We start from the raw sequence: 22,710 nt of genomic DNA on the forward strand, positions 1-22,710 counted from the left end.
GGGAATTTTTACCGGGGGAGGGGGGCTATAAGCCATGTAATTTTCCCATTGTTTACATATAGTATTAATTATTCGGAAATATATGGACATTTTTTAGGGGGAAATTTTTACGGGAAAAATTCTCCACGCTTTTTTGCTAAAGTTTGACTTGTTGGCCCAGTTCTGCAAAAACGACTTCTGAAACACGAGGGCCGTTCAATAGGAATATGAAGATTTCAAAGTACTAAAAAAAACTTTAGCGTAACGACCAAAGGTTGAGGAAGGGGTAGTCCCCCTCAAATATGGAATAATTTCTATTCTTTTCAATTTTTATTGTTGCTCCTTACTTTCAGTTGAAAACTTTTTTTTATTTAACAGTTCGGGGTAACGAAGTGTAAGTAAGGAGCGACCCGGCTCAATGGTAACCGAAACTCTAGAAAACGGGTTTTTGATACCAATAGATACATCAAAAGAATTAGATTTCAATGCTGATTTCAAATAGCCTATATAACTTTCATCAAGTTTAGTGCTACCCATCAAAAGTTAAGCGCCTGAGAAAATTTGGCTGATTTTCGAAAAAAGGGGGAAAGACCCCCTAAAAGCTACATAACCTTAATGAAAATCACAACATCATATTCAGCATATCAGAGAACCCTACTGTAGAGGTTTCAAGCACCTATCTACAAAAATGTAAAATTTTTCATTTTTTGCCAGAAAAATGATCACGGATGCGTGTTCTTTTTTTTTTTCAGGGGTGATCGTATCGACCCAGTGGTCCTAGAATATCGTGGGAGGACTCATTGGAACGGAAATTAAAATTCTAATGCCCTTTTTAAGTGACCGAAAAAATGGAGGGCAACTAGGCCCCCTCCCACGCTCATTTTTGTCCCAAAGTCACGTGATCAAAATTTTGAGATAGCATTTTGTTCAGCATGGTTGAAAATATAAGAACTATGTCCTTTAGAATGACTTAATCCCCCGAAGTCCCCGGGGGAGGGCTGAAAGTTATGAACTTTACCCAATGTTAACATATAGTATTGGTTATTAGGAAGTATACAAACGTTTTCAGGGGGGATTTTTTCTGGTAGTAGGGGAGTGGGTTGGTAAGGGGTTATATTGGAAGATCTTTCCATGAAGGAAGTTTTCACGGGGGAAGGGACATTGCTATGAAGGGGGCGCCGGATTTCCCAGCATTATTTAAAAAAAGATCAGAAATTAAATATAAAAAAAAACAAGTTTTCCAACTGAAAATAAGGAGTAGGCCTAACATCAAAACTTAAAACGAACAGAAAATATTACGTGTATGATTGGGTTCACCCTTTAGTCAATACTTCGCTCTTTAAGCCAAAATTTTTTTAGTACTTTCATAAGAGCTATTTATTCTAAGTAACGGTCTTTGTGATTAAGGGGCCATTTTTAAAGAATTGGAACAAAATTAGCTCAGCCCCCTAGCTCAGCCCCCTAATATACGTATTAAAAATATATGAATATAGAAGTTCGTTACGTAAGCTAATTCGTAAGTTACGTATATTTATTACTAATAAAAACGTTCGTAAATAAAACTAAACAACTTTTGAGAAAGCCATTTAACCAAATGAAAGTAAAATTAATATGCAAATTTTGTTTGAATTACGCATGTACGGTAAGCCGAAAACAAAACCTGTATCAATTCATAAACATTCATAAACTAAATAAAAAAACAATTTTTTCTTTAACTGAAAATAAGGAACGACGTTAAAACTTAAAACGAACAGAAATTATTCCGTATATGAAAGGGGCTGTCCCCTTCTCAACGCCTCGCTCTTTACGCTAAAGTTTGAATTTGTCATAACTCTTATTTTTTTTAAACAATAAAAAACTTTAGCGTAAAGAGCGAGGCGTTGAGGAGGGGACAGCCCCTTTCATTTACGGAATAATTTCTGTTCGTTTTAAGGTTTAACGATGTTCCTTACTTTCAGTTAAAAAAACTTTTTTTTTTATTTAATAAGGTAAAGGAAGCTTGCCTGCGTATTATTCGTAAATTCAAACACATCGCCTTCCAAGTATTTCCAAGAGTCATATCAGAATCAAAACTTGTAAATATACCTCACTGACAAGTTAACGACGAAATTGTGATGAAAGCTCTGGTTGTCTTGGTATCAAAAGGAAAGACAAGAATAGCCCACAAAACGAAGACGGATTGCAACACGCTACATGGAACTGATAGTGTATTTACATTTACACATTGCGGAAATCCGTCCAGATTTAGCAATCCATGCAGAGATTCTGTCCGTTTTCTTGCTTGAAAAAGTCTCTAGCTTTTCGCAACGATTTGGTCAAATCAGGATGGATTCTTGGCAAGGTTTTAAATGAATTAAACCATGACTGTGGATCGTCAAAAACTTCATGATCTTATAAGATTGCTTCAACGCTACCCCAGCTTGGATGATACTGCTCATCCAGGCTATAAGAAAACCAAGAAAAATGGTGTCATTTGGCTCTCTATTACTCAACAGCTTTCGGAGGAGGGTCACGCTGATGCATTTATTTGAAAACTCTGCCTTAAAACGTAGCGTTTTCTGGGCCATCGTTCGAAAAGCTACGGACGGATTTCCAATGTGTAAATGAACCATGAATTTCTTTAAAGGCGGGGTACGTAACGTAACGAAACACTGCAAAATTCAGTCTTCCCTGGGCCATGTATCCTCGATAGCCGTGGTGTCGACTCTGAACGCCTATTAAGTAGGACAAAATTGTGATACATCATCTGGGAAATGCATTATTTTTTAGCCTTTAAAAGTTACTTTCGCGTTCATAACGAAAAACATGCCCCTTAAAGAGGTACGGGGAAGAGTGCTATTCTATATTATGAAATTTTCTACCAAAGTGTTTTTAGTAGGACGAAATCATGATACTTTATCCTGAAAATGCGTTTTTGAAAAACCTTCACAAACACAAACACACACCCCTTTAAATGTTTGGACTTAATGTTAGAAGCATCATTTCTGACATCTATCGTACATGAGCTTATAATTATGTGCCTCCAATTTATGCAATACTCTGTTTTTTTGTTCGTTTTTAATTATTGTTGCATTCCTTTAGTGTTACTCGTTGTTGCGGTACAATCTACTGCGAATCCTTTAAAATTTATTTGCCATTCAAATGCACTAAAAATTTTTAAGGGGCTATTCTGATCGCGTGACTTCCATTAATATTTTCATGCTTATGTATGAAAGTTAATTTGAAGTTGAAAGAACTTTTTGAATCTGTTTTAAGGTAAAATATAGTCTCACTAAATTTTAAAAGGATAAATTTAGAGGGAACAAAATAAGGTTTAGAAGTTCATAAAGATTCAGCCGAAAGACAATTGAATTGAACTCTTGGTGGTGCACTTTACAGTGGCAAGCTTTCACATTTCATTCTCATTTCTATGTAAGTCACGAGGATGAATATGTGGAAGTCAGAGTGCCCCTATCACGGTAGAGAGATATAGATTTCTCTTTCGTTAAATTTTAACGAAAATTTAACGAAGTCAGAACTTCATTCTGAGGTAGTGATGAGTAAGTATTGGTATAAACGGAGGAACAAATAAGTTTCATTCACTTTATCAGTACATAGCCAAGCTCTGCTAGGTCATTCTTGAGGTTTGCTGGAAATGTGAAAAAAAAGGAAATAACTCTTTACTCTCTGTGAGTTACGTTCGCTCTTTACTCGGTTGCAGCTATTGCTGCAACCATGATACCAGGTAAGTACAAAGTACGGATTAGTGCTTTGAACGGGACAACAGACCTGTTCCTGTGGCTAAGATAGAAAGTGAGCCTAATGGTTGGTTCAATTTGGAATCAGGAAATTAAATAGTGTTGTTTCCCATCCCCATTTAAATGTGTTATTTTGATGGATCATGTCCCGAGGAACACTGCAAAGGCTATGGGAGAACATGGCATCAAACGGGAAGTTATAACCCTTTTAGACTTAGATTATGCGGATGATTTGAATGTCACAGCTTTTTTTTCAAAAGTTTTAGCGAAGTGAAGGACTTTTTGATAGTTTTTGAGAGTTCATTGTGCGAAAATAGGTTTTAAAATTAATGTTCGGAAGTCAAAGTCGTTTTGACTAGAGATGAATGAAGATTAAGAGACGGCAATTATAGTGGGTAAGTACGGCCCTGAAAGAAGGATACTTCGAAAGGATGAGGGAGATTTGCTGAATGTTTTCTAGAGAAATTGTTTAAGGTTTGATTGAGGTACTCGTTTTGCTGACCGTAAATCAAGCGGTAAGCTGCACAAAAAAATGTGGTTCAATCAATAGGGTTCAGCTCCATCCATCTGGTGCCAACCGAAATGGACGCTGTTCCTGATTGAGAATGGGAAGAGGTTATAAGAAATAACTAAAGAGAAATGGGAACATCATGGCTGGGAGTGAAAAGTAAAGCTTTGACCGAAATGGGTGGAAGAGGAGCATGCGAAACTATTGAATTCATGTGGCTTGGTGTAATAGTAGTAATCACATGTTATTTATTATTTCTGGAGAGACAAAGAACCCCACTGTTATGAGCCAGTAAAAAGAACGTGAAACCTGATTGATTCTTTTGTGCCAAGTTTTTAGTCAGTAGACAGTACAAAAAGTATTAAGTCACAACTTTTTTTTATGAGTAATCTCTGTTTCTCTGTGGAAACACTCTTTAAATCCCACGAAAATTATAACTTCAACTTTTCAACATAACTAGTTCATCTGTTATTTTATAATTCATTTCCTAGCCGAAAAATTTAGACGGTGTGTAAATGCAATATATTAGGGTAGGAAAACTGAAAGGAACTTGGTTCTAGATCCACTCTTTCCCCAAAAATGCTGTATTTTACACATGCAACATATTTTGTTAATGTTCTTATCAGCCCCGAGTCTACGCTATTGCATAGACTGTCTTAGATAATTCTCCATTTAGCGGAAGCGTAAATCTTTTTGGCTAATTGAAATCCCAGGAATTTCCAGGAGTTTTTAATGCTTAAAATGACATCTTTGGAATGCACGAAATTTTTTCCACTGAAATTCTGACATTTTCTTTTTTTTTGTCACGGATCCCATTTCTAATGAGCTATTATAGAAACATTTCAACTCGTTCCTTTACATTTCATTTGCTCAATTTGAATTTCATCACATTTTTGTTTTTAAACTTGTGTTCTTTTTTTTCAGAAGCAAGAGAAATATCCACCACTAACGTGGGCATTAAAGGTGACTGCCCTAATGCAGAAGGAGTAAGATTACTAAATATGAATTTGTCAAGGAAGCGAAAAACTTAAAAGTGATTTTGGTATTTTATTTTTAATAATGATGCTATTTTGACACACTGTTCCTAAGCAGTCAATACATGTGAAACAAGTGGTGACAAAAGCTTGATTTATTTAACTTGTACTAGAAATAACAAACAAGTATACCACATTTTGGAAACAGCAAAAACATGTTGGTTTCTTGACAACCTAACAAAATGTCAGAATCACATTCTATGCAATAGAGTAGACCTTGTAAGTGATGCATCTTCGATATACTATGTTTCTGCAGTGGCCTCATCGTATGATTAAGTCATCGGTTCCCAGCCTATGCTCTTCGATCCCTATAGGGATCCGCCGTTAATAGATAAAACATATTAAACATGCGATAATAGAAAAATTATCCTTTTTTTTTTTTAGCAAGTTTAGACCATTCTATGAGAATCAATTTTAGTAAAATCATATTTATGGCTTGGCGAATTCGGAACTTATGAATGTGATGATATAAACATCTTGACCTTGCAGTTCTAGTTATAGCTGTAGGCTTAGTGGTGGTTCTGGCCTCTTGTGCCCAAGGCAAAATCTTAATTTGCGCCCCCCTCACTCTGTCTCCCAAAATTTTTAAGCCAGATTTTAACAATATTTTTATTAATTTAAATCAGTCTAGAATTAACTAAAGTTGATCTACTTACTTTTATTTTCAAGGAATGGTGTGGAAGATATGGGAAATACAAAAATTTCAGATTCAGGTTGCTTATACTTAGTGCCAACTGCACCGTTTACTCTATTAAAAAAAAATATACAAAATGATAATAACTGTTTGATTATTTGTTTAAAATTCTGCACCCCTAAAATTTCTGCGCCTGGGGCAATTGCTCCCTCTGTCCCCTTCTAAAACTGCCTCTGTATAGGCTTGTCACAGTATTGTAGCCTATATTTGACAAGGATCATAAACTTTAAGTTTTGAAAAAAATCGTATTAACATAGTCTCTAAAGTGCATGATGGTTTCATATCATTCGCCACCATTTTGATGAATTTCAGGCTATTTTTGGAATTCGCATAAATTTATTTTCACAATAAGCTCTAGGATGTCAGATTTTCTTAATCCCACTACCGGAATTTTCAGGAATTCTTTCATAGAATGAACTGATTCTCGTATTGTGATATTAAAGAAGCTCTGAGTTAAGTCTCTGATTCATGATACCACAGTAGCTATAAACCCTCGGAAAGCTGTTGGAACGAATGTGCTTGAAAATGGACTTGATAGTATCTTGTAGATTCTCCTCTATTTCCCAAGCAATCGTTCTTGGCCAAATACTTTTATTGAATTCAATTGAACAAAAAAGGGACTCCTATGCTGTCTCGTCGGATGATGAATGGACACATTTTCTGTTTATTTCCTTTTTATTGTCAAAACTTCAAGCTTTTTCGCGCAATAAAACTATCTTTCTGTCTAGGCACCCGAGCTTGTGGTATGTCACCCTGATAATTGGGTAATAGAAACTTTTAAAACTGTTTTTTAGTTTTAATTTTATGACATCGTTATTTCTTTGAATCTTGAATGAATCAAGTTCTAGTATTTGTATTAGAACTTGATTCTTGGTTTGGTTGAAGAACAACTAGTATTTTTGCCTTACTGAAGTCAAATGGTATTAATTTTAGGTGACATATTTAAAACTTTTTTATTGGGTGGAAAACTTTATGCCCGCCTGAGATATCAAAGGGAGTGGCTGTATCTGCAAGAAGTGCTCTAGGAAAACCACATGTCAAAATGAATGGCATTTTAGATACTTGGGTTAAGAAGAGTACTTTTCAAGGCCTCGCACATCCTCTCCACCGGGGAAACATTTCAACCCTTGTGATGTGGGGCTAAGGACATTGCTTTTTATTAAAAAGAAAACAAAACAAGAAAAGTACTTGAATTATATTGACTTGGCCAAATTCTATCGTCTATTGCTTGAAAAAAATGCCACTACTACTACTACTGCCAGCACCTCACTAACAAAAAAAATAAAAATAAATAGAAGCTATTTTATGCCCTGATATTTGAATTTACTGGTACTTTGGATAACTCCATCTAAAGAAGATATCGATAAAATGGTCACAGAATGCTCTAAGATCACCAGCGATGTCGCAGTATCCGTCCTTGAAAAAAGAGAACGGTAAAAAGCCAAAAAATCCTTGTTGTGTGTTGTGAAGCGAAAACACAATAACAAGACGTACAGAGAGAGCGGGAAAAGACATAAGCAGTTGAAGTGTGCTGTAGAAAAACTTCCACTAGAGCCTATTGCACTTTAATAAAAGAAAAACGCGAACAGGGCTAGTCATACTTCAATAAAGGCGACTTGCACTTTATGTATAAGAGAGTTCGCGAGCTAGCAAGTAAAAGATGACCCAGTTCTTGCGCACCGCTAGGTGAAACATCTTATTGGGACAAAATGTTGAAGGTACTCGCTCGAGATGGATGGAACACTTAAAAAAAACTAAATCCTAACATCCTTCTAAATCCTGACGAACTTAATCTATTTTCTATTTCTTAACCTGCTTCCATCTCTCCTTCGTTCTGAGATGACGGGAGCTATACGAGCCCTGGAGACAAATAAGGCCCCTGACCAGGACGGAATCCAAGTAGAACTGCTGAAAGTCCAGTGTGAACCACTTATAGATTATTTCCCCAAGATCGTACCTATTGCCTGCCAAGAATGAAATTTTTTGACCTGATGTTGCGAAGCCACGATTGTTCCACTTGACAGAAAGGGGTCAAAGGTGATCTGCGACAACTTATTGGAAAAATCCCCAACAGCTAACAAGCCATATTGGAAAAATCCACACCCGTATTATGCTCCAGCGAATTAGAGCTATGTCTTCCTCAGTCATCCAAGAATGCTAAGCTGATCCCCCCCTCCACCGGAAGATCGACTATTGACCAGATTTTCACGACGCGCCATATGTTAGAAAAAAAAACAGAATTTCATTTGTGACCTCTTCTAGTTCTTGATTGATTTTAAACAAGCATTTGACCTTATTTGGAGATGCATCTCTCCACAATGGAGTCGAAGGAAACCTAATCAAGGTTATCATCGATATGTATTCTAAATTTAAGAGCCGTGTCATGACTAGTGAAGGTTCATTGACAGCTTCCAGACGTCCATATTAGTCTTTCCAGAAATTTTCAATCTCTCACTCATATCAGTTCTCTCCCTGGTAGAAACAACTTGTGGTGCACATGTATGTATGAAAGACACGCTAACCTACTCCGACGACATCGACAAAATGGCTAAACTGCCTTATCTTTTACAAGCCATAGCTAACGACGTCGTCGAAGTAAGTAGCTTTTTTAAATGGTCATAAATGCATCCAAAACAAGGCGTTGCTCACGAAAGCCGCAGGATGCAATTAAGCCAGACCTGAAATTTATCGGAGACAGTATTCAGGGGGTCGACGTTCCCCATCCTTGGTAGCCTGATCACCAGTGACAATAACCACTCAAAGTATATGAAAAGGAGTCTGACCCTTGCGACTTCTAGTTTTAAACCTTCTCCCCGTATGACGTAGCAAGAATCTATCCCCATGGCTTAAAACACTTCTTTTCGATACCTTGATCACCCCCATCGAATTTAATCATATGGAACTTGGACGCCATAGGTAGAAACCCGATACCGACTCGTAGCGCTTGAAACAAAACGCCAACTCAGAATCCCTAGAATCACCTACCTTGACAGAGTCTAAAATGTCGAGCTTCTCGAGCGCCTTAAGAACCAACGAACAATCCCAACCAAGATCCATCTCTAGCAACTTCGATATCTCGGTCACGTCAATGGATGAGTCAGTCTCAGTTTCCCAAAAATCCTCTTCGAAGGCCGGGACTTATGGTTGTAATTTGAATTTATGTAGATTTGAATAAATTTTATTCCTTGGCTTAGTTCTTCAGGCCAGTTTCTGTAGGAAATTACCCTATTGTTCCGTTCTTCCTCTAAACAGAGGTGTGAATTTAGTTTCTCGCTATTCGTCACAATCATTAATATGTTTTCATTTCTTCCAGGTCAGACTTGAGAGCATAGGAGCGGAAGACATTGTTGACGGAAATGAGAGACTTACACTAGGTCTAATATGGACCATTATTCTAAGGTTTCAAATCCAGGAAATTGAAATAGATGTGGTAAGTATTTTTTTTTCTTTTTTTCTAAGCTTCAATTTGTTTAACCTAGCTGACGTATAGACTGCAATTGGTTATTATTACATTTAATAACTGCTTTCGCCATAAGTTCTTTAATGTAATTCTATCGACAACAACGAGTAACAAAATGACACTTTTTGGTTCAAGAAACTAAATTTCTGGCTTTAGTATTACTTTTTACACTGGATTTGAATATGAAACCAGGAATTTTTATTACTCACAGTTTCGTGCAATAAATTGCTCAAGTTTTTTTGTGGAGTTAACTTTCTTTAGCCAAAACGGTATTAATCAATGTAATTTCTCGCAAAGTATACTAAACGAAAAACAGAGCTCAAATCTACTGAACCAAGTAACATCGGAGATAGTGTCTTGATTTCTCAGACTTACCTAGAGCGTGTCAGATTGTGAACCAATCAAGGTTCTATTTTGATGGCCCCGGCTATGAGATAATTCTTAGTACTTAATTAAATTAATTTGTGTATTATACTAAACTGTTTTTTCATGGTTGCATGGAATCTACGATGTTTGATTCTTCTTTGCTGATTTGGTTATTTTCAGCACAGTGGAGTAGGTTGCTGCTTTTAAACCACTATTCTCTCTGGTCATTTGATATTGCCGAGCTCTGAGTTTACTTTGAAACTCTGTTCGGAATTTCAAACCAAAGTTTGATATTTTTCTTTCCTTATTTTAGCCCTTTTCATTACAATCTTGTTTGTCCAGATAACTTAGTTTTCACTTTAATTGAATCTAAGTCAGAAACTGGCCGTCCTTGATAGAGTGCAAGAAAACATTTGCAGTTTTGCTGTTAAAATCGTTCGTAGGGCGTCAATAAGCTGGACCAAGCCGCCAATAATATCAGTTTTTTTGTCATAGACTTTCATTTAATACTTTTTTAACATCGGAAAGAAGTTAAGCCTTACCTACCATTCTCCTACCTACCATTCTCATAAGATCAATAAAGTTGACCATTATCCAGAGGTGTCTGAAGCTAAACATTCAAAAGAAAAAAAGAAGTTCCAAAGCGAAATTATTATTATTTTTCTCAAATACGAGCAGAGATAAGGTGTATACAATGGGAAAATCTATTCCAGCTTAAAAAAGGAAGATATTATAATGAATTCATTGAACTTGAGGCATCAGTAATTTGGATCCTTGCCTGCAGGAATTTCTTGTAAGATAGGTAAGCTGAACCTCGTCTGAGCAGTTGCAAACTTTAATTCTATAAGCGCCGTGGAAGTCAGCTAATCGTTAAATCAGATTTTTTTTCTGGGAGATCCGCTATTTTTATCTCCTTTCCTAAAGTGAAGCTTGTAGTTTTTATTCGGTAAAAAGTATCAGGTTTGATCTATCATCAAATCATTTATTATACCATAGAACTGCGAATGATAATGATATGATTTTTATTATGATATTTTTTTTTGAGGGTTTATCAGCGAGGCTTACCCTCAGTGGTATGGATTTGTTAGTTATTAATAGAGTTAATTTATATTAAAAATGTGTTTAATTATTTCGTGAATAAGGTAGTATTTAAAAAGAAATTACACAACATATATTAAATATGTTAATATGAGTTGTAGATCGTCACTGAATGAGACACAAATATTGATAGTGTTTGATCATTGGCTTTGAGATGCTGTGGTAATCATAAAGTAATCATAGAAAAAAAAGAAGAAAAATATGATTTTATCTCAGTAAAAAAAAAAGAAAAAAAAACGATGATTAAATTGAAGAAAAAACATGAAGCAAGCAAGTGTTGATTCTGAACTCATGTTTCTTTCTATTTGAGATTGCTCAGATTGACCCATGTTGACGAAAAGACAATTCTGTCTACATTTTTTTTTTTTTTTTTGCCCTTAGTCGATCGAGTACACGACAAAGGGAATTTTTGGTACTTTATTAAAGCTTCGTCAGTGTTGATGTGCGGTGAACCTGGATTTATCAAACAAATCGGGTTGAATGGGGTTGAAACAAAGCCCGAAAGAACCGAAACACAGAACCGAAGAACTGAAACAAAGCCGAAAGGGAGTAAGGTTCATAAATCGTTGTTTTGTCATGTCCAAGGATCAGATCTTCTAGTTATATACATTTATTCAGTCTTAGCTGCTGCTAATATGGGTGCCCATAAGCCGAATTCCCGGGGGGGGGACCTCGTCTAATTGGCACTTTTAATGCTATTTAATAAAAATCTCAGAACAAAAATATAAAAATAATGCATCATCATTCAGCAAGGGGGGCGGGCGCGCCCCTTCCTCCCTATGGGCGTCCATGGCTGCTAATAGTTTTGATGGGAAGGGGAACGAGGCCTCTGCCTCCCTAAAGAGGCATTATTTATTCATTTCCAAGGATTTTATCAACATGAGTCGAGAAGTATAAATTCAACCTCTACAAAGATTTTAACAGAGACTGACTGTGGTGATTATTCGATGTAAAATTTCCCGTTGTCGCTTCTTCTAGTTTTATATATTCTTCAATCGTGACTGCTGCTATGATACATCAGGAATTTACATATTTATTTATTGCAATTTTTTGTGTCCCTAGGATGAAGAGAACGAGAGCAGCGAGAAGAAGAATGCCAAAGACGCTCTGCTTTTGTGGTGTCAACGTAAAACTAATGGATATCCATATGTCAATATAAATGATTTTTCAGGTACGGCAATTTATTATTGTCAATTTAAAGGTGATACAGTGACCTTTAGGACTTTTTCCCTGTCTTAGCTGAAAATGACGAAGAGCTTGTTTCATGCATGTCAATGCCGACAATTAAAAGACGTTATACCTGTTTTGGAATGTTATGTCTCTTCTTCGTTTTCTTTTGTTTACTGGTTTATCTATTGACCTCAAAATTGAAGGATTTTTTTTGTGTATTTTAAATAGTTAGATGTCGTTATATAGAGCCCCCTTATCCTAAGCAACAAGAAAAAACCCTTGCAATTTTATTATTTGGTCCTCAGAAAATAATTCTCATATGAGAGGTTGTATTCCGGGTCATGCAAATTATCCAACGGCTGAAACCAGAGGGGTTATTTTCAAAAACCTGGAAGGATGCCCTGCTGATGAAAATCTGAAGCGGATTCATATGTAATAACAGTACTTATCTGTTAAACGAAACACATTCAAGAATTATGCTGTGCAAGATCTAACAATAACCGGTTTGCCTCATCGGAAACCTTTATGATTTGCTTATTTTGAGTGAGAAAAACAACGATCTAGCTAAAATTTAAATAATTAATTGATATATAGAGGTGGTTAGGGGTTAGGTTAGTTATTTAATATAATGCGTTCTACGCGGCCTGCTTTCCATAATTCTTTGTCGTAGTTTCTGTATTTTTTTTTCTAAAGTATTATTTTATCATCATGTTTTAGTATGTTTCGTTAGGATTAACCAAACTTCACTTCTTGAGTGTGTTTCGTTTAACAGACAAGTACCGCAATAACCTTTATGTCGTTTTTTCCTAGTTAATTCCGTTTTCCCTACATGCCCTATATTGTCCCTTTTTTCTTTCGCAGAAGCTGTGTTTTGTAGGACTCCCGTTATATTTGCAGGCCTCCCACTGGGTTCATAATTATGAAAAAAAGGTTCATATTTTTAACCTAAGTTCATAAATGGTTCATGGTTTAGAAAAAAGGTTCATATAGTTTATATTTTTCTTGCCATCAGATGGAAAGCACTTGCGGTTGTCGTCTTTTTCCTTGTAAAGGACAAGCGAAGCAAATGTGCAAGAGTTATATTTAAAACATTTCAAACTGTAACACTGCATGTTTTGTGAAGGTGCGGAGCTTCCTCCACATCGTTTTCTGAAACATGTTCCAAGTCGATGGCCAACCCTCGTTTCGATAGCTAAACCTTGTTTCAGCTGAGAGACTTGATGAGTAATGGGATGCTCTCGGTGAGTATGTCCTGAAATTCATCCCTAAGGAAAGACCAGAATCGATGAAGTCCAGCGGATACCGAGAGATATCTAGCAGTCTCGAGTGTACCACAACCAAAGAATTAGTCCTCTGTGTAATATCTTTCGGAAAGCTATTTGCTCAGTTCACAGAGTTGTTACAACGTAAAGAACCATCTATCCACATTCTGTATGACGAAACGCGTCTACTAGTAATGATGACCACCAGCAGTTCTGTCAAACAAAGTGCTTTGACTGATATTCAGAAGGAAAAAAAAACTTGTTCTGAGCTCTTCCATTCAAGCAGGGATTTTCTTCCATCCGATGAAGTGGCATGCGGTGTCGTCGTGGAAGAATGCCTGTCGAAGGTACAATAAGTTGATGCTCTGAACGTCAGGAATAGTGCCAGAATTGCTTACCTGGCCGCTTGCCGCCTTATTGAAGAGAAATCACTAAGTCAAATTGCCCTTCAGCATTTCCGGTGGCTGCGGCTGGATGATTCAAATCCGGAGACAAGAACAAGCGACTTTGTGAAAATCGTTGGATTTATGCCTTTCCTTGTGAATACTGAAGCTGCCAGTGATGAATGGAACTTGCTCCAGCTGGAACCGAGTTTGCCTAAGAACATGACTTCATCGACGATTGATGTTTTATGGAACTCGGTTTTAGTCTGAAAAACTATCAAGGACAGACAGAATATCCCTTTGTTTCAAAGATAGTAAAAGCAGCTCTCTGCATTCGCATGGGAACGCTGACGTTGAACGTGATTTTTCCCGGTCAGGACGGATCATGCCCGAGGAAATTCATTGGTGAAAGTGAAAATGCTCAATTCTAGACTGATAGTCTCTGACGCTCTAAAGAAGTTTGAGAACAGGTCCGATTTAGTCCCTATTACCATAGAGCTGTTGAATTTGAGGCGAAATGCGTGTCAGAGCTATAAACTGTACCCGGAAACTGAGCCATCTAAACAGGCTGAAGAGGAGTTCAAAAGGAAAGAAGAAGAGAAGAAGAGGAAAAAAGAGGATGTTATCTGGGAAGAAGACCATTGAATACCCGGAAAAAGGTTTGATTGAGAAGAAGTCAGTTGAAAAGGAGAAGAGACAAGTAGCGGAAAGGCTTCTTCAAAAAGCTAATGAGAAGCTAAAAAAAAGCCATAGATACCAAAGACTTTGTAGAAAGTAGGATCGGGGCTTTGAGCCGTTAAGATGCGCGAAGAAGATAGGGCAGCCATAGAAGTTGATCGGATACAGAGCAGGGTAAACAATCGAAAGTCGTCCTTAATTTCGTCATATTTTACCAAAAGGAACTAGTAGAGTGGGGTATTTTGTAGTGGTGTGTTTTGTACTGTTTTATTGAAAAAAACAACAACAAAAAACAAGAAGAATATGTGCACCATAGATGAAAACACCAACTGTCGCTTTTTGTGTCCACGGGCAGTTTCTATGGTGCACATATCATAAATTTAGGTTCATAATTGGTTCATAAAAAGCGCAATCAAAAGTTCATAAAGTTCATATTTTTGTGGTCAAAAGTTCATAAAGTTCATATTTTTCACAAAAAATCTAGTGGGAGGCGTATATTTGGAATAAAAACTAAAGGGACATAACCCCGCAGTTTTCCCCTCAACCATCACCCTGGGCCCGATCACTACCCCGAAAACTACAAAAGTAGCCGAATATTCTTTGTTAGATTTATATTTAGAATTAGTACTGACAGTTTCATTTGGTTGAATACAAATATTTGCCCGAACCACGCATTGTATTATAATTTGGTACTTTAAATTCACATCACACTAACTTTCTGCGTAAGCAATATATTGAGACATTTATTTTAAAATCCTGGCATTATGGATTCGAGTCAAACTAGAAGGAAAGGCTATTATTTAGAATTATACGTAGATATATTGAATTGATATAGATGGCAAAGTAGGTTTGGGTCTACGGTATTTGAATTTGCCATTTCGGACCGTAATTATTATAAACGGTTGTTATGAAACCAACAGGTGTACTGGCATTTTTTTTCTATATTTTGAACCCTGTTGCCTAATCTGTTATCCTAATCGTAAAAGTTATTCAACAATTTTTGTCAAAATTTTCCGTCTTAAAAACAGATGAACCAATTAATATTAGTTGTAACTCCTTAAAATTCTCTGCAATTTATTAAATTGAAAAGTGTTTTTCAACAAGCCATAATATTTTCTGATTACAATTTTCCTGACGTAAGAAAGGCTCACTGTAACGAAAGAAAAAGAAAAAAAAAATCTCTTGTTGATTTACCTTCGGGGTCTTTAGTATTTAGTATTGATACTAAGTATAAATGCTAGGAGACTGTCGTTACAAGGACGACTACGTGGGGGTTTCGCAAGAATGATTAAGAGAGTCTAGAATTCCGGAGGTCGTATTGATTGGCGGGAAACACTTCTGGCAAGTTGTTATAAGACAATGGACAACCTGTTAATGGTTGATATTCCATCTTATTTGACCGATTATAGTGTTATATATATATATATATATATATATATATATATATATATATATATATATATATATATATATATATATATATATATATATATATATATATATATATATATATATATTATATATTATTTATATATATATATATATATATATATATATATATATATATATATATATATATATATATATATATATATATATATATATATATTATACAGTGTATTTACGTATATGTTGAATGTTCTTTAGTATAATGGTTCATTTAAAGATCGTTTTATCGACGTTTAATTTTAAAGCAGAGAGGAATTCTTGTAAAATGATTTAGGCTTTATGAAAGACCTGTAGGTACATTAAAGGGAGTCTTAGGGGAAATACTTAAAAGTTGGTCCGAAGTATCCTCCCTTGAGAATGATCCCTTGAAAAAAAATGAAAGAAGTGACGCCTGACGGTGCTTCTTTTTAATGTTAAAATAAAAGCCATGCCTTATTATGATTTTTCGCAGCATTTTTTTATCTTCCAAAATTTATTATGTGATCAGTTTCTTTCATTAAACATTCTTGTTGCTAAATTATTGTAATTAGTCGGTCTTCTTAATTAGTTTCTGTATGAAATATTTACAAACTGCTACACTTTCTTCTGTACGAGTTTCCTTTAAGTTGATTTCCGATAAAATCGAATGCTCGTTAAATGGTCATAATTATCCCACTTTGTGTAAAAGACATTGTGTTAATATGCCGTAAATGTCGAAAACGAGCATCTTGGTAAATTCATCCACTGCATCAGAATATTTATGCATCTATTACTTGATTATTGTTCGATGTTGGCTTCTGCATCGCTTTAAGCAGCATGTGTAAATATATAAAGAAGACGTATAGAACTAACTTCTGCGAGATATTTCTATTTCATTTAATCATGATGAACCTAGCAATATAAGATATATAAAATGCATCTAGACAGGAGGAGGTTTTAATAATGTATGATAGCACGGGACTCAAGAGTATCAATATCATTATATCAATATTAAAACCACCAAGAATCCCCCTCTTTTCGCACCAGTTTTGCTAATCGTTTAATCGTTTTTTTTTTCTATATTCATATGCCACTTCATTAAGGGTAGACTTACTCCTCGACACTCCTAATATCCAAGATCCTGCAAAGTGCAAGAAAGGATATAATTTTTTCTTATGCATAACTACACTCCTCCAACCCTTTTAGAGGAGGGTCAGAGTGTTTTTCCAGGGAGAAGGTCCATTTTCAGACCATTATTTTCAATTTTTCATCAGGTCCTTGGGATCAGTTTCAGGTTGAATCCTCCCTCCAGCGTTCAGGTATGTCTTACACTAAGCATGAAAGTTTATACACAGGAAAAAGAACCTTGACACATCTGTGTGAACTAGGGGTTAATCCGTTTCTGCGATTTGATCCGCTCCCAATGAGAAACGCAGAGTTGGGCTTTTCCTTTTAATTGGGGAGATTCCGTTGATTTATTTAGACTATGAGTCAAAGTTCCTCTGAAAATGTCAGGAAATACGTGTTTTCCTAAGGCGTCAGCTTCTACGCCTCCCTGATAATGTGTTACTATAATCATTAAACTAAGCGCTATAAGGTTAATGGAAATTACGATTCGCTGTGTCTTCCTAAAACAAACGGCAAATATGTGTTCGATGGTTATAGCAGTGATAAAGAAGGGATAAAGGGACTTTGAAATTGTTAGACCGCAAGTGGTTTATAAGCGCTTCTCAGAAGTCTAACTGGTTAAGTTCATAAGATAATCAATCAATGGAGAAAATTTGAAAAAAAATATGGAGACCACGCTGGATTTTAAACAAGTGGTTTGTAAGAGCTTCTCTGAAGTCTAACTTGTTAAGCTCATAAGATAAACGATGGAGAGGATTTGAAAAAAACATATGGAGACCACACTGGATAAAATAAAAAAAAATTAATGGAGCCAGTTTTTGAAGACAGTGGGGAAAAAGAAAAAGAAATCATTATTCACCGTAATATGTCGATTAAAAAAATCAATCAAATAATATGAAACGATCAACGTATCTGAAAAGTCGTAAAGTAAATTGTCCACTATTTTGAGCCAGGCTTTCACTTTTTTTTAAGAGCTGACCTTGACTCTGACTTTATTTTCAGATGGCCTGTGTTTTTTTTAAGTACTAAGACACTTTTAAATACCTTAAGTTCCAAAAATGCTATAGTTTACTGTACTTTAATGCTGTATTGTATTTTAAAGTGCAGCATTTTAATTTTGATGTGACGACGACTATCGTTTGTACAATCAACATTTTTTTAATCCCTTTTTCTTTTTCTGCCTCACTGTCTTGGAAAAAAATATCAGGAAAAAAGTGAAATTGACAGCATATTTTCTGTAGGCCAACAAAATTTGAACAAAAAATCAGATATGTTTAGCAAAGACCTCTCGTCCCCTGTCATTAGTGCGAAGAAAAACCTCAATGAAATAATGAATAACAAAAATAACAATATTAAAAAAAAAGAAAAAAAAAATCTTAAAAACATGAACTGTAATTCTATGAGTTAAAAGTGCAACCTTGGCACAATCTAGGTCTCAACATGTTTGTTCGCTGGCTGAAAATATATCTCCGTTTCGTTTATTTGTTTTTCTTTATTATCTACCCAGTCTTGTCTTAGAAGGTAGCCTACTTGCTTGGAAGAACTAGTCTTATTTCTCTTTTTGTTTTGTTTCTTCGCTTTTGTAATTTTACATACAGCTTTACTTAAAGATTCAATAATGAAATATATCTCCTTTTTCTTTTCAAGGATCTTGGAGAGATGGCATGGGCTTCAACGCTCTTATTCACTCCCACCGACCGGACTTGTTTGATTTTTCAATATTAAATCCTCGGGACTCTCAGCGGAACTTAGAGTACGCCTTTGATGTTGCACACAGGGAACTGGGGATCGCTAAGCTGTTAGATGCAGAAGATTTGGATACACATAAACCAGATGAAAAATCTATTATTACCTATGTGGCTTCCTACTATCATACCTTTGCAAGAATGAAAACAGAAATGAAAGGAGGGAAAAGAATTGCCAAGGTATCTTTTCTCTTCTTACAATCTAAGTCATCTTCTTGTTAATCAGGCTTGCCATTTGAGATTAATTACTGTCAACATTATATTCAATGGGAACTTCTACTGAAGGAGCCACTCCCTCTGTCCTCCCCTTGTGGTTATGTATGGGTAATTAAGCAACGAATTTGAGCGTATGATTGTAGGTGTAAAACTTGTATAATAAAAATTGTAACTATATAGTGGTATGTTAATAATAGTAATAATAATAGCAATAATTATAATACGGAATGCATTAATACCATAACAAAAAGGTGTGTCAAGGAGTTACTTTAAAAAAAAATTTAGATATTTGGGATTTTTCCAAGTTTCTTTTTTTAAGTAAAATCCTATACATGTAATAGATCATTGTTCAAATGAGGATTTTTGCAATATGGCTCTACCTCTGTGTTTCAGAATTTTGTTGTTTTACCTGTATTCTTTTATAGCAAGATCTGTTTCAACTACGGTGATCTATTAATAGCAGTGCCCACCTGCAACTTGTAAATTTTGTTGGTATGCTGCTAATCGGGACATTTATCTTTGATACCATATCAGATATTTGAAGTCTCTCTTATAGAAGTTTAGAGATATTTTTGGGGACTTATTTTGTAGATTAGAGATCATTTGAAATACTTTTAATAGTGTCCTTAAACTAAATTTTCAAGGCGCCGCCCACTTTTGAAAATCGTGTAAATCCAGGTGGTGCTTGGTGGAAATATGTCAAGTCTGGTGCCAAAAGGCATGATTTGGAAGAAGTGGCCTTTGAGATTTTATATCAGGGGCGGAGAGTGGGAAAACCCTCGGCTTCGTCAAATAGTGCAACGCATTCGGCGTTTTTAAAATCGTTGCAGACCAGTAAATTCTCGAAAATGTCATTATGGTACCTCACGTTCGTTACCCAAAATTTCAGTTTGCGAGTCTCAGTGTCGGCTGAGTCCCAAGGTCAAAGAGCCCATTAGCAAGTTTTTGCAGTTTAACAGGGAGCTTCCGAAGCAATTTTGGTAAAAATTGATACGGAATCTTAGATGTGTAAACAGTTCGAAAAGATAACGAGAAGCTGGTTTCAAACAAAGTGAACGTATAATCTCTTACTAATTCCTAAGAAAAAGGCTGTCTAATCAATGTGCGTAAAGCGTAAATATTGTGCATCCTGTCTTCGCAAAGATTTCAGTCGAGGCATTGAGCACAACACTTCCAAAGCTGTCAAATTATTCAATGAGACTTCTTTTGAGCTGATTTTTAATGTTTTCCAAGCAGGTACACTAGAACATTTTTCATGGAGTGCTCTTTCCTGAACTTTAAAAGGAAATTCTGCACCAGTCATTTTAAAAATGCAAAATCTGCCCTTTTTAATGATATAAGTTTCATTAAATCTAAACATTTCTATCTCTTGCACAAAATGGGAGAAGTTAAACGGTTTGTCTAAGAAATCCGGGAAAGTAGGTGTCGACTTTTAGTTTCCTGTCCTTCATTCAGATTTGTTATCAAAGCTGTACAAGTTATGGCAAGCCCGCCCAATCAATTCTGAATAGTTTGGCCACACAAACTAAAAAAGCATGTAATGGACGAGATAGGGTGATCCTTTAAGGTATTGAAGAGCCTCAAAAGCTGTCACTCAAAGAACTATCCTCTTTTGCTTAAATCTAAGCATTACTTGTAGCCTGTACACTGCATTCAATGGTTTACGCATTATGTGCTGTTTCCCATTAGCCGATAGCTTGGTGTATTCACCATAAATATTAATTTTTTTTCAACGCATTATATGTATTCCTGACTAACAGAATAACCTTGAAATAAGGTTTTTCATTTCATTAACTGTATGTTAGAGATATGATCCCGACACAGGAACTGATAGCTAGACGGAGCTGTAATTAAAAAAGCTCTCCACCTCCAAGTTTTCTGCTGAGCTTAAATGCGGCAAATGAGGTTGTGACGGGTTAATCTCACCCCCTCAGCTCTAGCATGGGTTATATTGCAAATCTTTTGAGAGGAAGGGCAACACGTAGGATGCATTTGTGGATTACTGAAGTAGTGGTAGCGTCTAAATGCCTGGTGAAGTAACTGAACAGTGGCTTAGACTATTTATTTGCACAAAATTCGAATTATATAACGCAAAACTACTGTGGTATAATTGATCAGAAAACTGACGGGTAAGCTACAAAGTGGCATCCAGCAAAGCCACATAGCTAATGACAAAAATGTTAGCAGTAACTTTTTGTTAGCAGTAACTTTTTTTTTTTTTTACAAAAAACACATGAACAAGTGTTTTTTATTACGTTTTTATGATTAAAAAAACATTTCTTGGAGGGTTCAAATCCCCTAACCCCTCCCCTGAATACGGTATTGAGTCGGGATTTATGTAGCTTTTAAGCGTAATTTATATGGCTGACCGATATGAGTGATGATTAGCAAAGATGGAAGTTTTTAATAGAAGTTCTCCTATCTGACTGATGAATCCAACAAAAGATACAAGCACATAGTATTGGTAGATACTGCTACTACTACCAAGGCCGTATCCAAGGGGGTTAGGGGGTTTGAACCTCCCCCCTCTAATTGTTTGTTTGAATCGTAAAAACGTAATAAAAATGAATGCAAACAAATCTTTTGTGCACTTTAAAGTTTTTAGTAACCCCCCCCCCCCAACAAAAAACAAACCCTGGATACGTTCTTGACTGCTACTACTACTAGGAACTCACTGTAGTATCAAGCCGTCTGAGGACAACACAGGTACGTTCGCTCTTCTTCCATATTAATCTATTTAAAGCCTCCCTCTTACACCCTCCCAAGGAGTTCCCACCCACTTCCCTTAAATCTTTCCTTATGACATCCTCCTATCCCAATTGGGGATGACCAGCTTTTCGTTTCGTTATTAGATAATGCTTGGGAGTAAAATATTTAAAATACGAGGTTTTGAAGCTTTATAAGATTAATTTTATTGCCTCGAACGTGTTTGATCAATTGCCCTCAATAGGGGCACCTAGTGAAGAACGATGTGACATATGTTTTCATTTTCACCTGACCAGATAGAAGGAGTGGTCGTAGAAACTCAGGAGAAGACTCATTCGATTGAAAATTGATCAGTCAAAAAGAGGTAGAGATTTAACATTTGAAAACTGGTTTAAAATATTTTAACTTGCAACATTGTCTCTAGTCACAGTTTTTTAGATCTCCAAATTTTCGCATTTCCATATTCAATTTCTTAAATTGAGAAAAAAGCCTGGAAAATTCTTCTGTACCGCATCCTTTTTTTTGCAATATTACGTTGGTGCCATACATATATCGAGATCTGCATATTTGAGTAGACCAATTAAAAACTTGCAACGATCGAAATGAAGGCAAAGTCACGATTTCTGAAAACTTGTTGTTTGTTGTATTTATACGAGACAGGTGATCTGAATGATTAGTCAGCGAATTTTGTGACGTTGTATTTCTCTTAAACTGGGCGTTTCCTGAAAATTATGGACTTGGTTTCGTCAAACAGTTCGTGTTAACGATCTGTAAGGAAGGAGCGACATGGCCCAATAGTAGCCGATACTCTAAAATGGAATTTTTATAACAATAGATAAGTCAAAAGAATTAGCTTTTTATGCTGATTCCGAATATGTAATTTTCTTCAAGTTTAATGTTACCCATCAAAAGCTACAAGCCTGATAAAATTTGCCTGATTTTAGAAGAAGGGAGGAAACACCCCCTCCCCTCCCAAAGTCAAGGAATCTTAAGGAAATTCGAATCACCAGATTCACCTTATCATAAAACCCTACTGTAGAGGTTTCAAGCTTCCATCTGCAAAAATGTGGAATCTTGTATTTTTTGTCAACAGAAGGATCACGGATGCCTATTAATTTTTTTTTTTCTAGGCATGATCG

General features: G+C 35.9%; 1 protein-coding gene across 9 annotated transcripts in view; it reads left to right on the forward strand.

Moving 5' to 3' along the window:
* The window catches only part of kst (spectrin beta chain, non-erythrocytic 5 kst), a 333,164-nt gene that overhangs the window by 91,356 nt on the left and 219,098 nt on the right, over positions 1–22,710 (forward strand). For all 9 annotated transcript variants that reach the window (XM_089085798.1, XM_089085799.1, XM_089085797.1 and 6 more), the window contains exons 4-6: positions 9,266–9,382; positions 11,939–12,047; positions 18,552–18,829. In XM_089085798.1, the coding sequence (XP_088941924.1) occupies positions 9,266–9,382; positions 11,939–12,047; positions 18,552–18,829 (504 nt within the window). The remainder of the gene's footprint in view (positions 1–9,265; positions 9,383–11,938; positions 12,048–18,551; positions 18,830–22,710) is intronic.

This window comes from Artemia sp. Qi Xiang Cuo, chromosome 3 (genome assembly GCF_049724085.1).
Source record: "Artemia sp. Qi Xiang Cuo chromosome 3, ASM4972408v1, whole genome shotgun sequence".
Taxonomy (NCBI): domain Eukaryota; kingdom Metazoa; phylum Arthropoda; class Branchiopoda; order Anostraca; family Artemiidae; genus Artemia; species Artemia sp. Qi Xiang Cuo.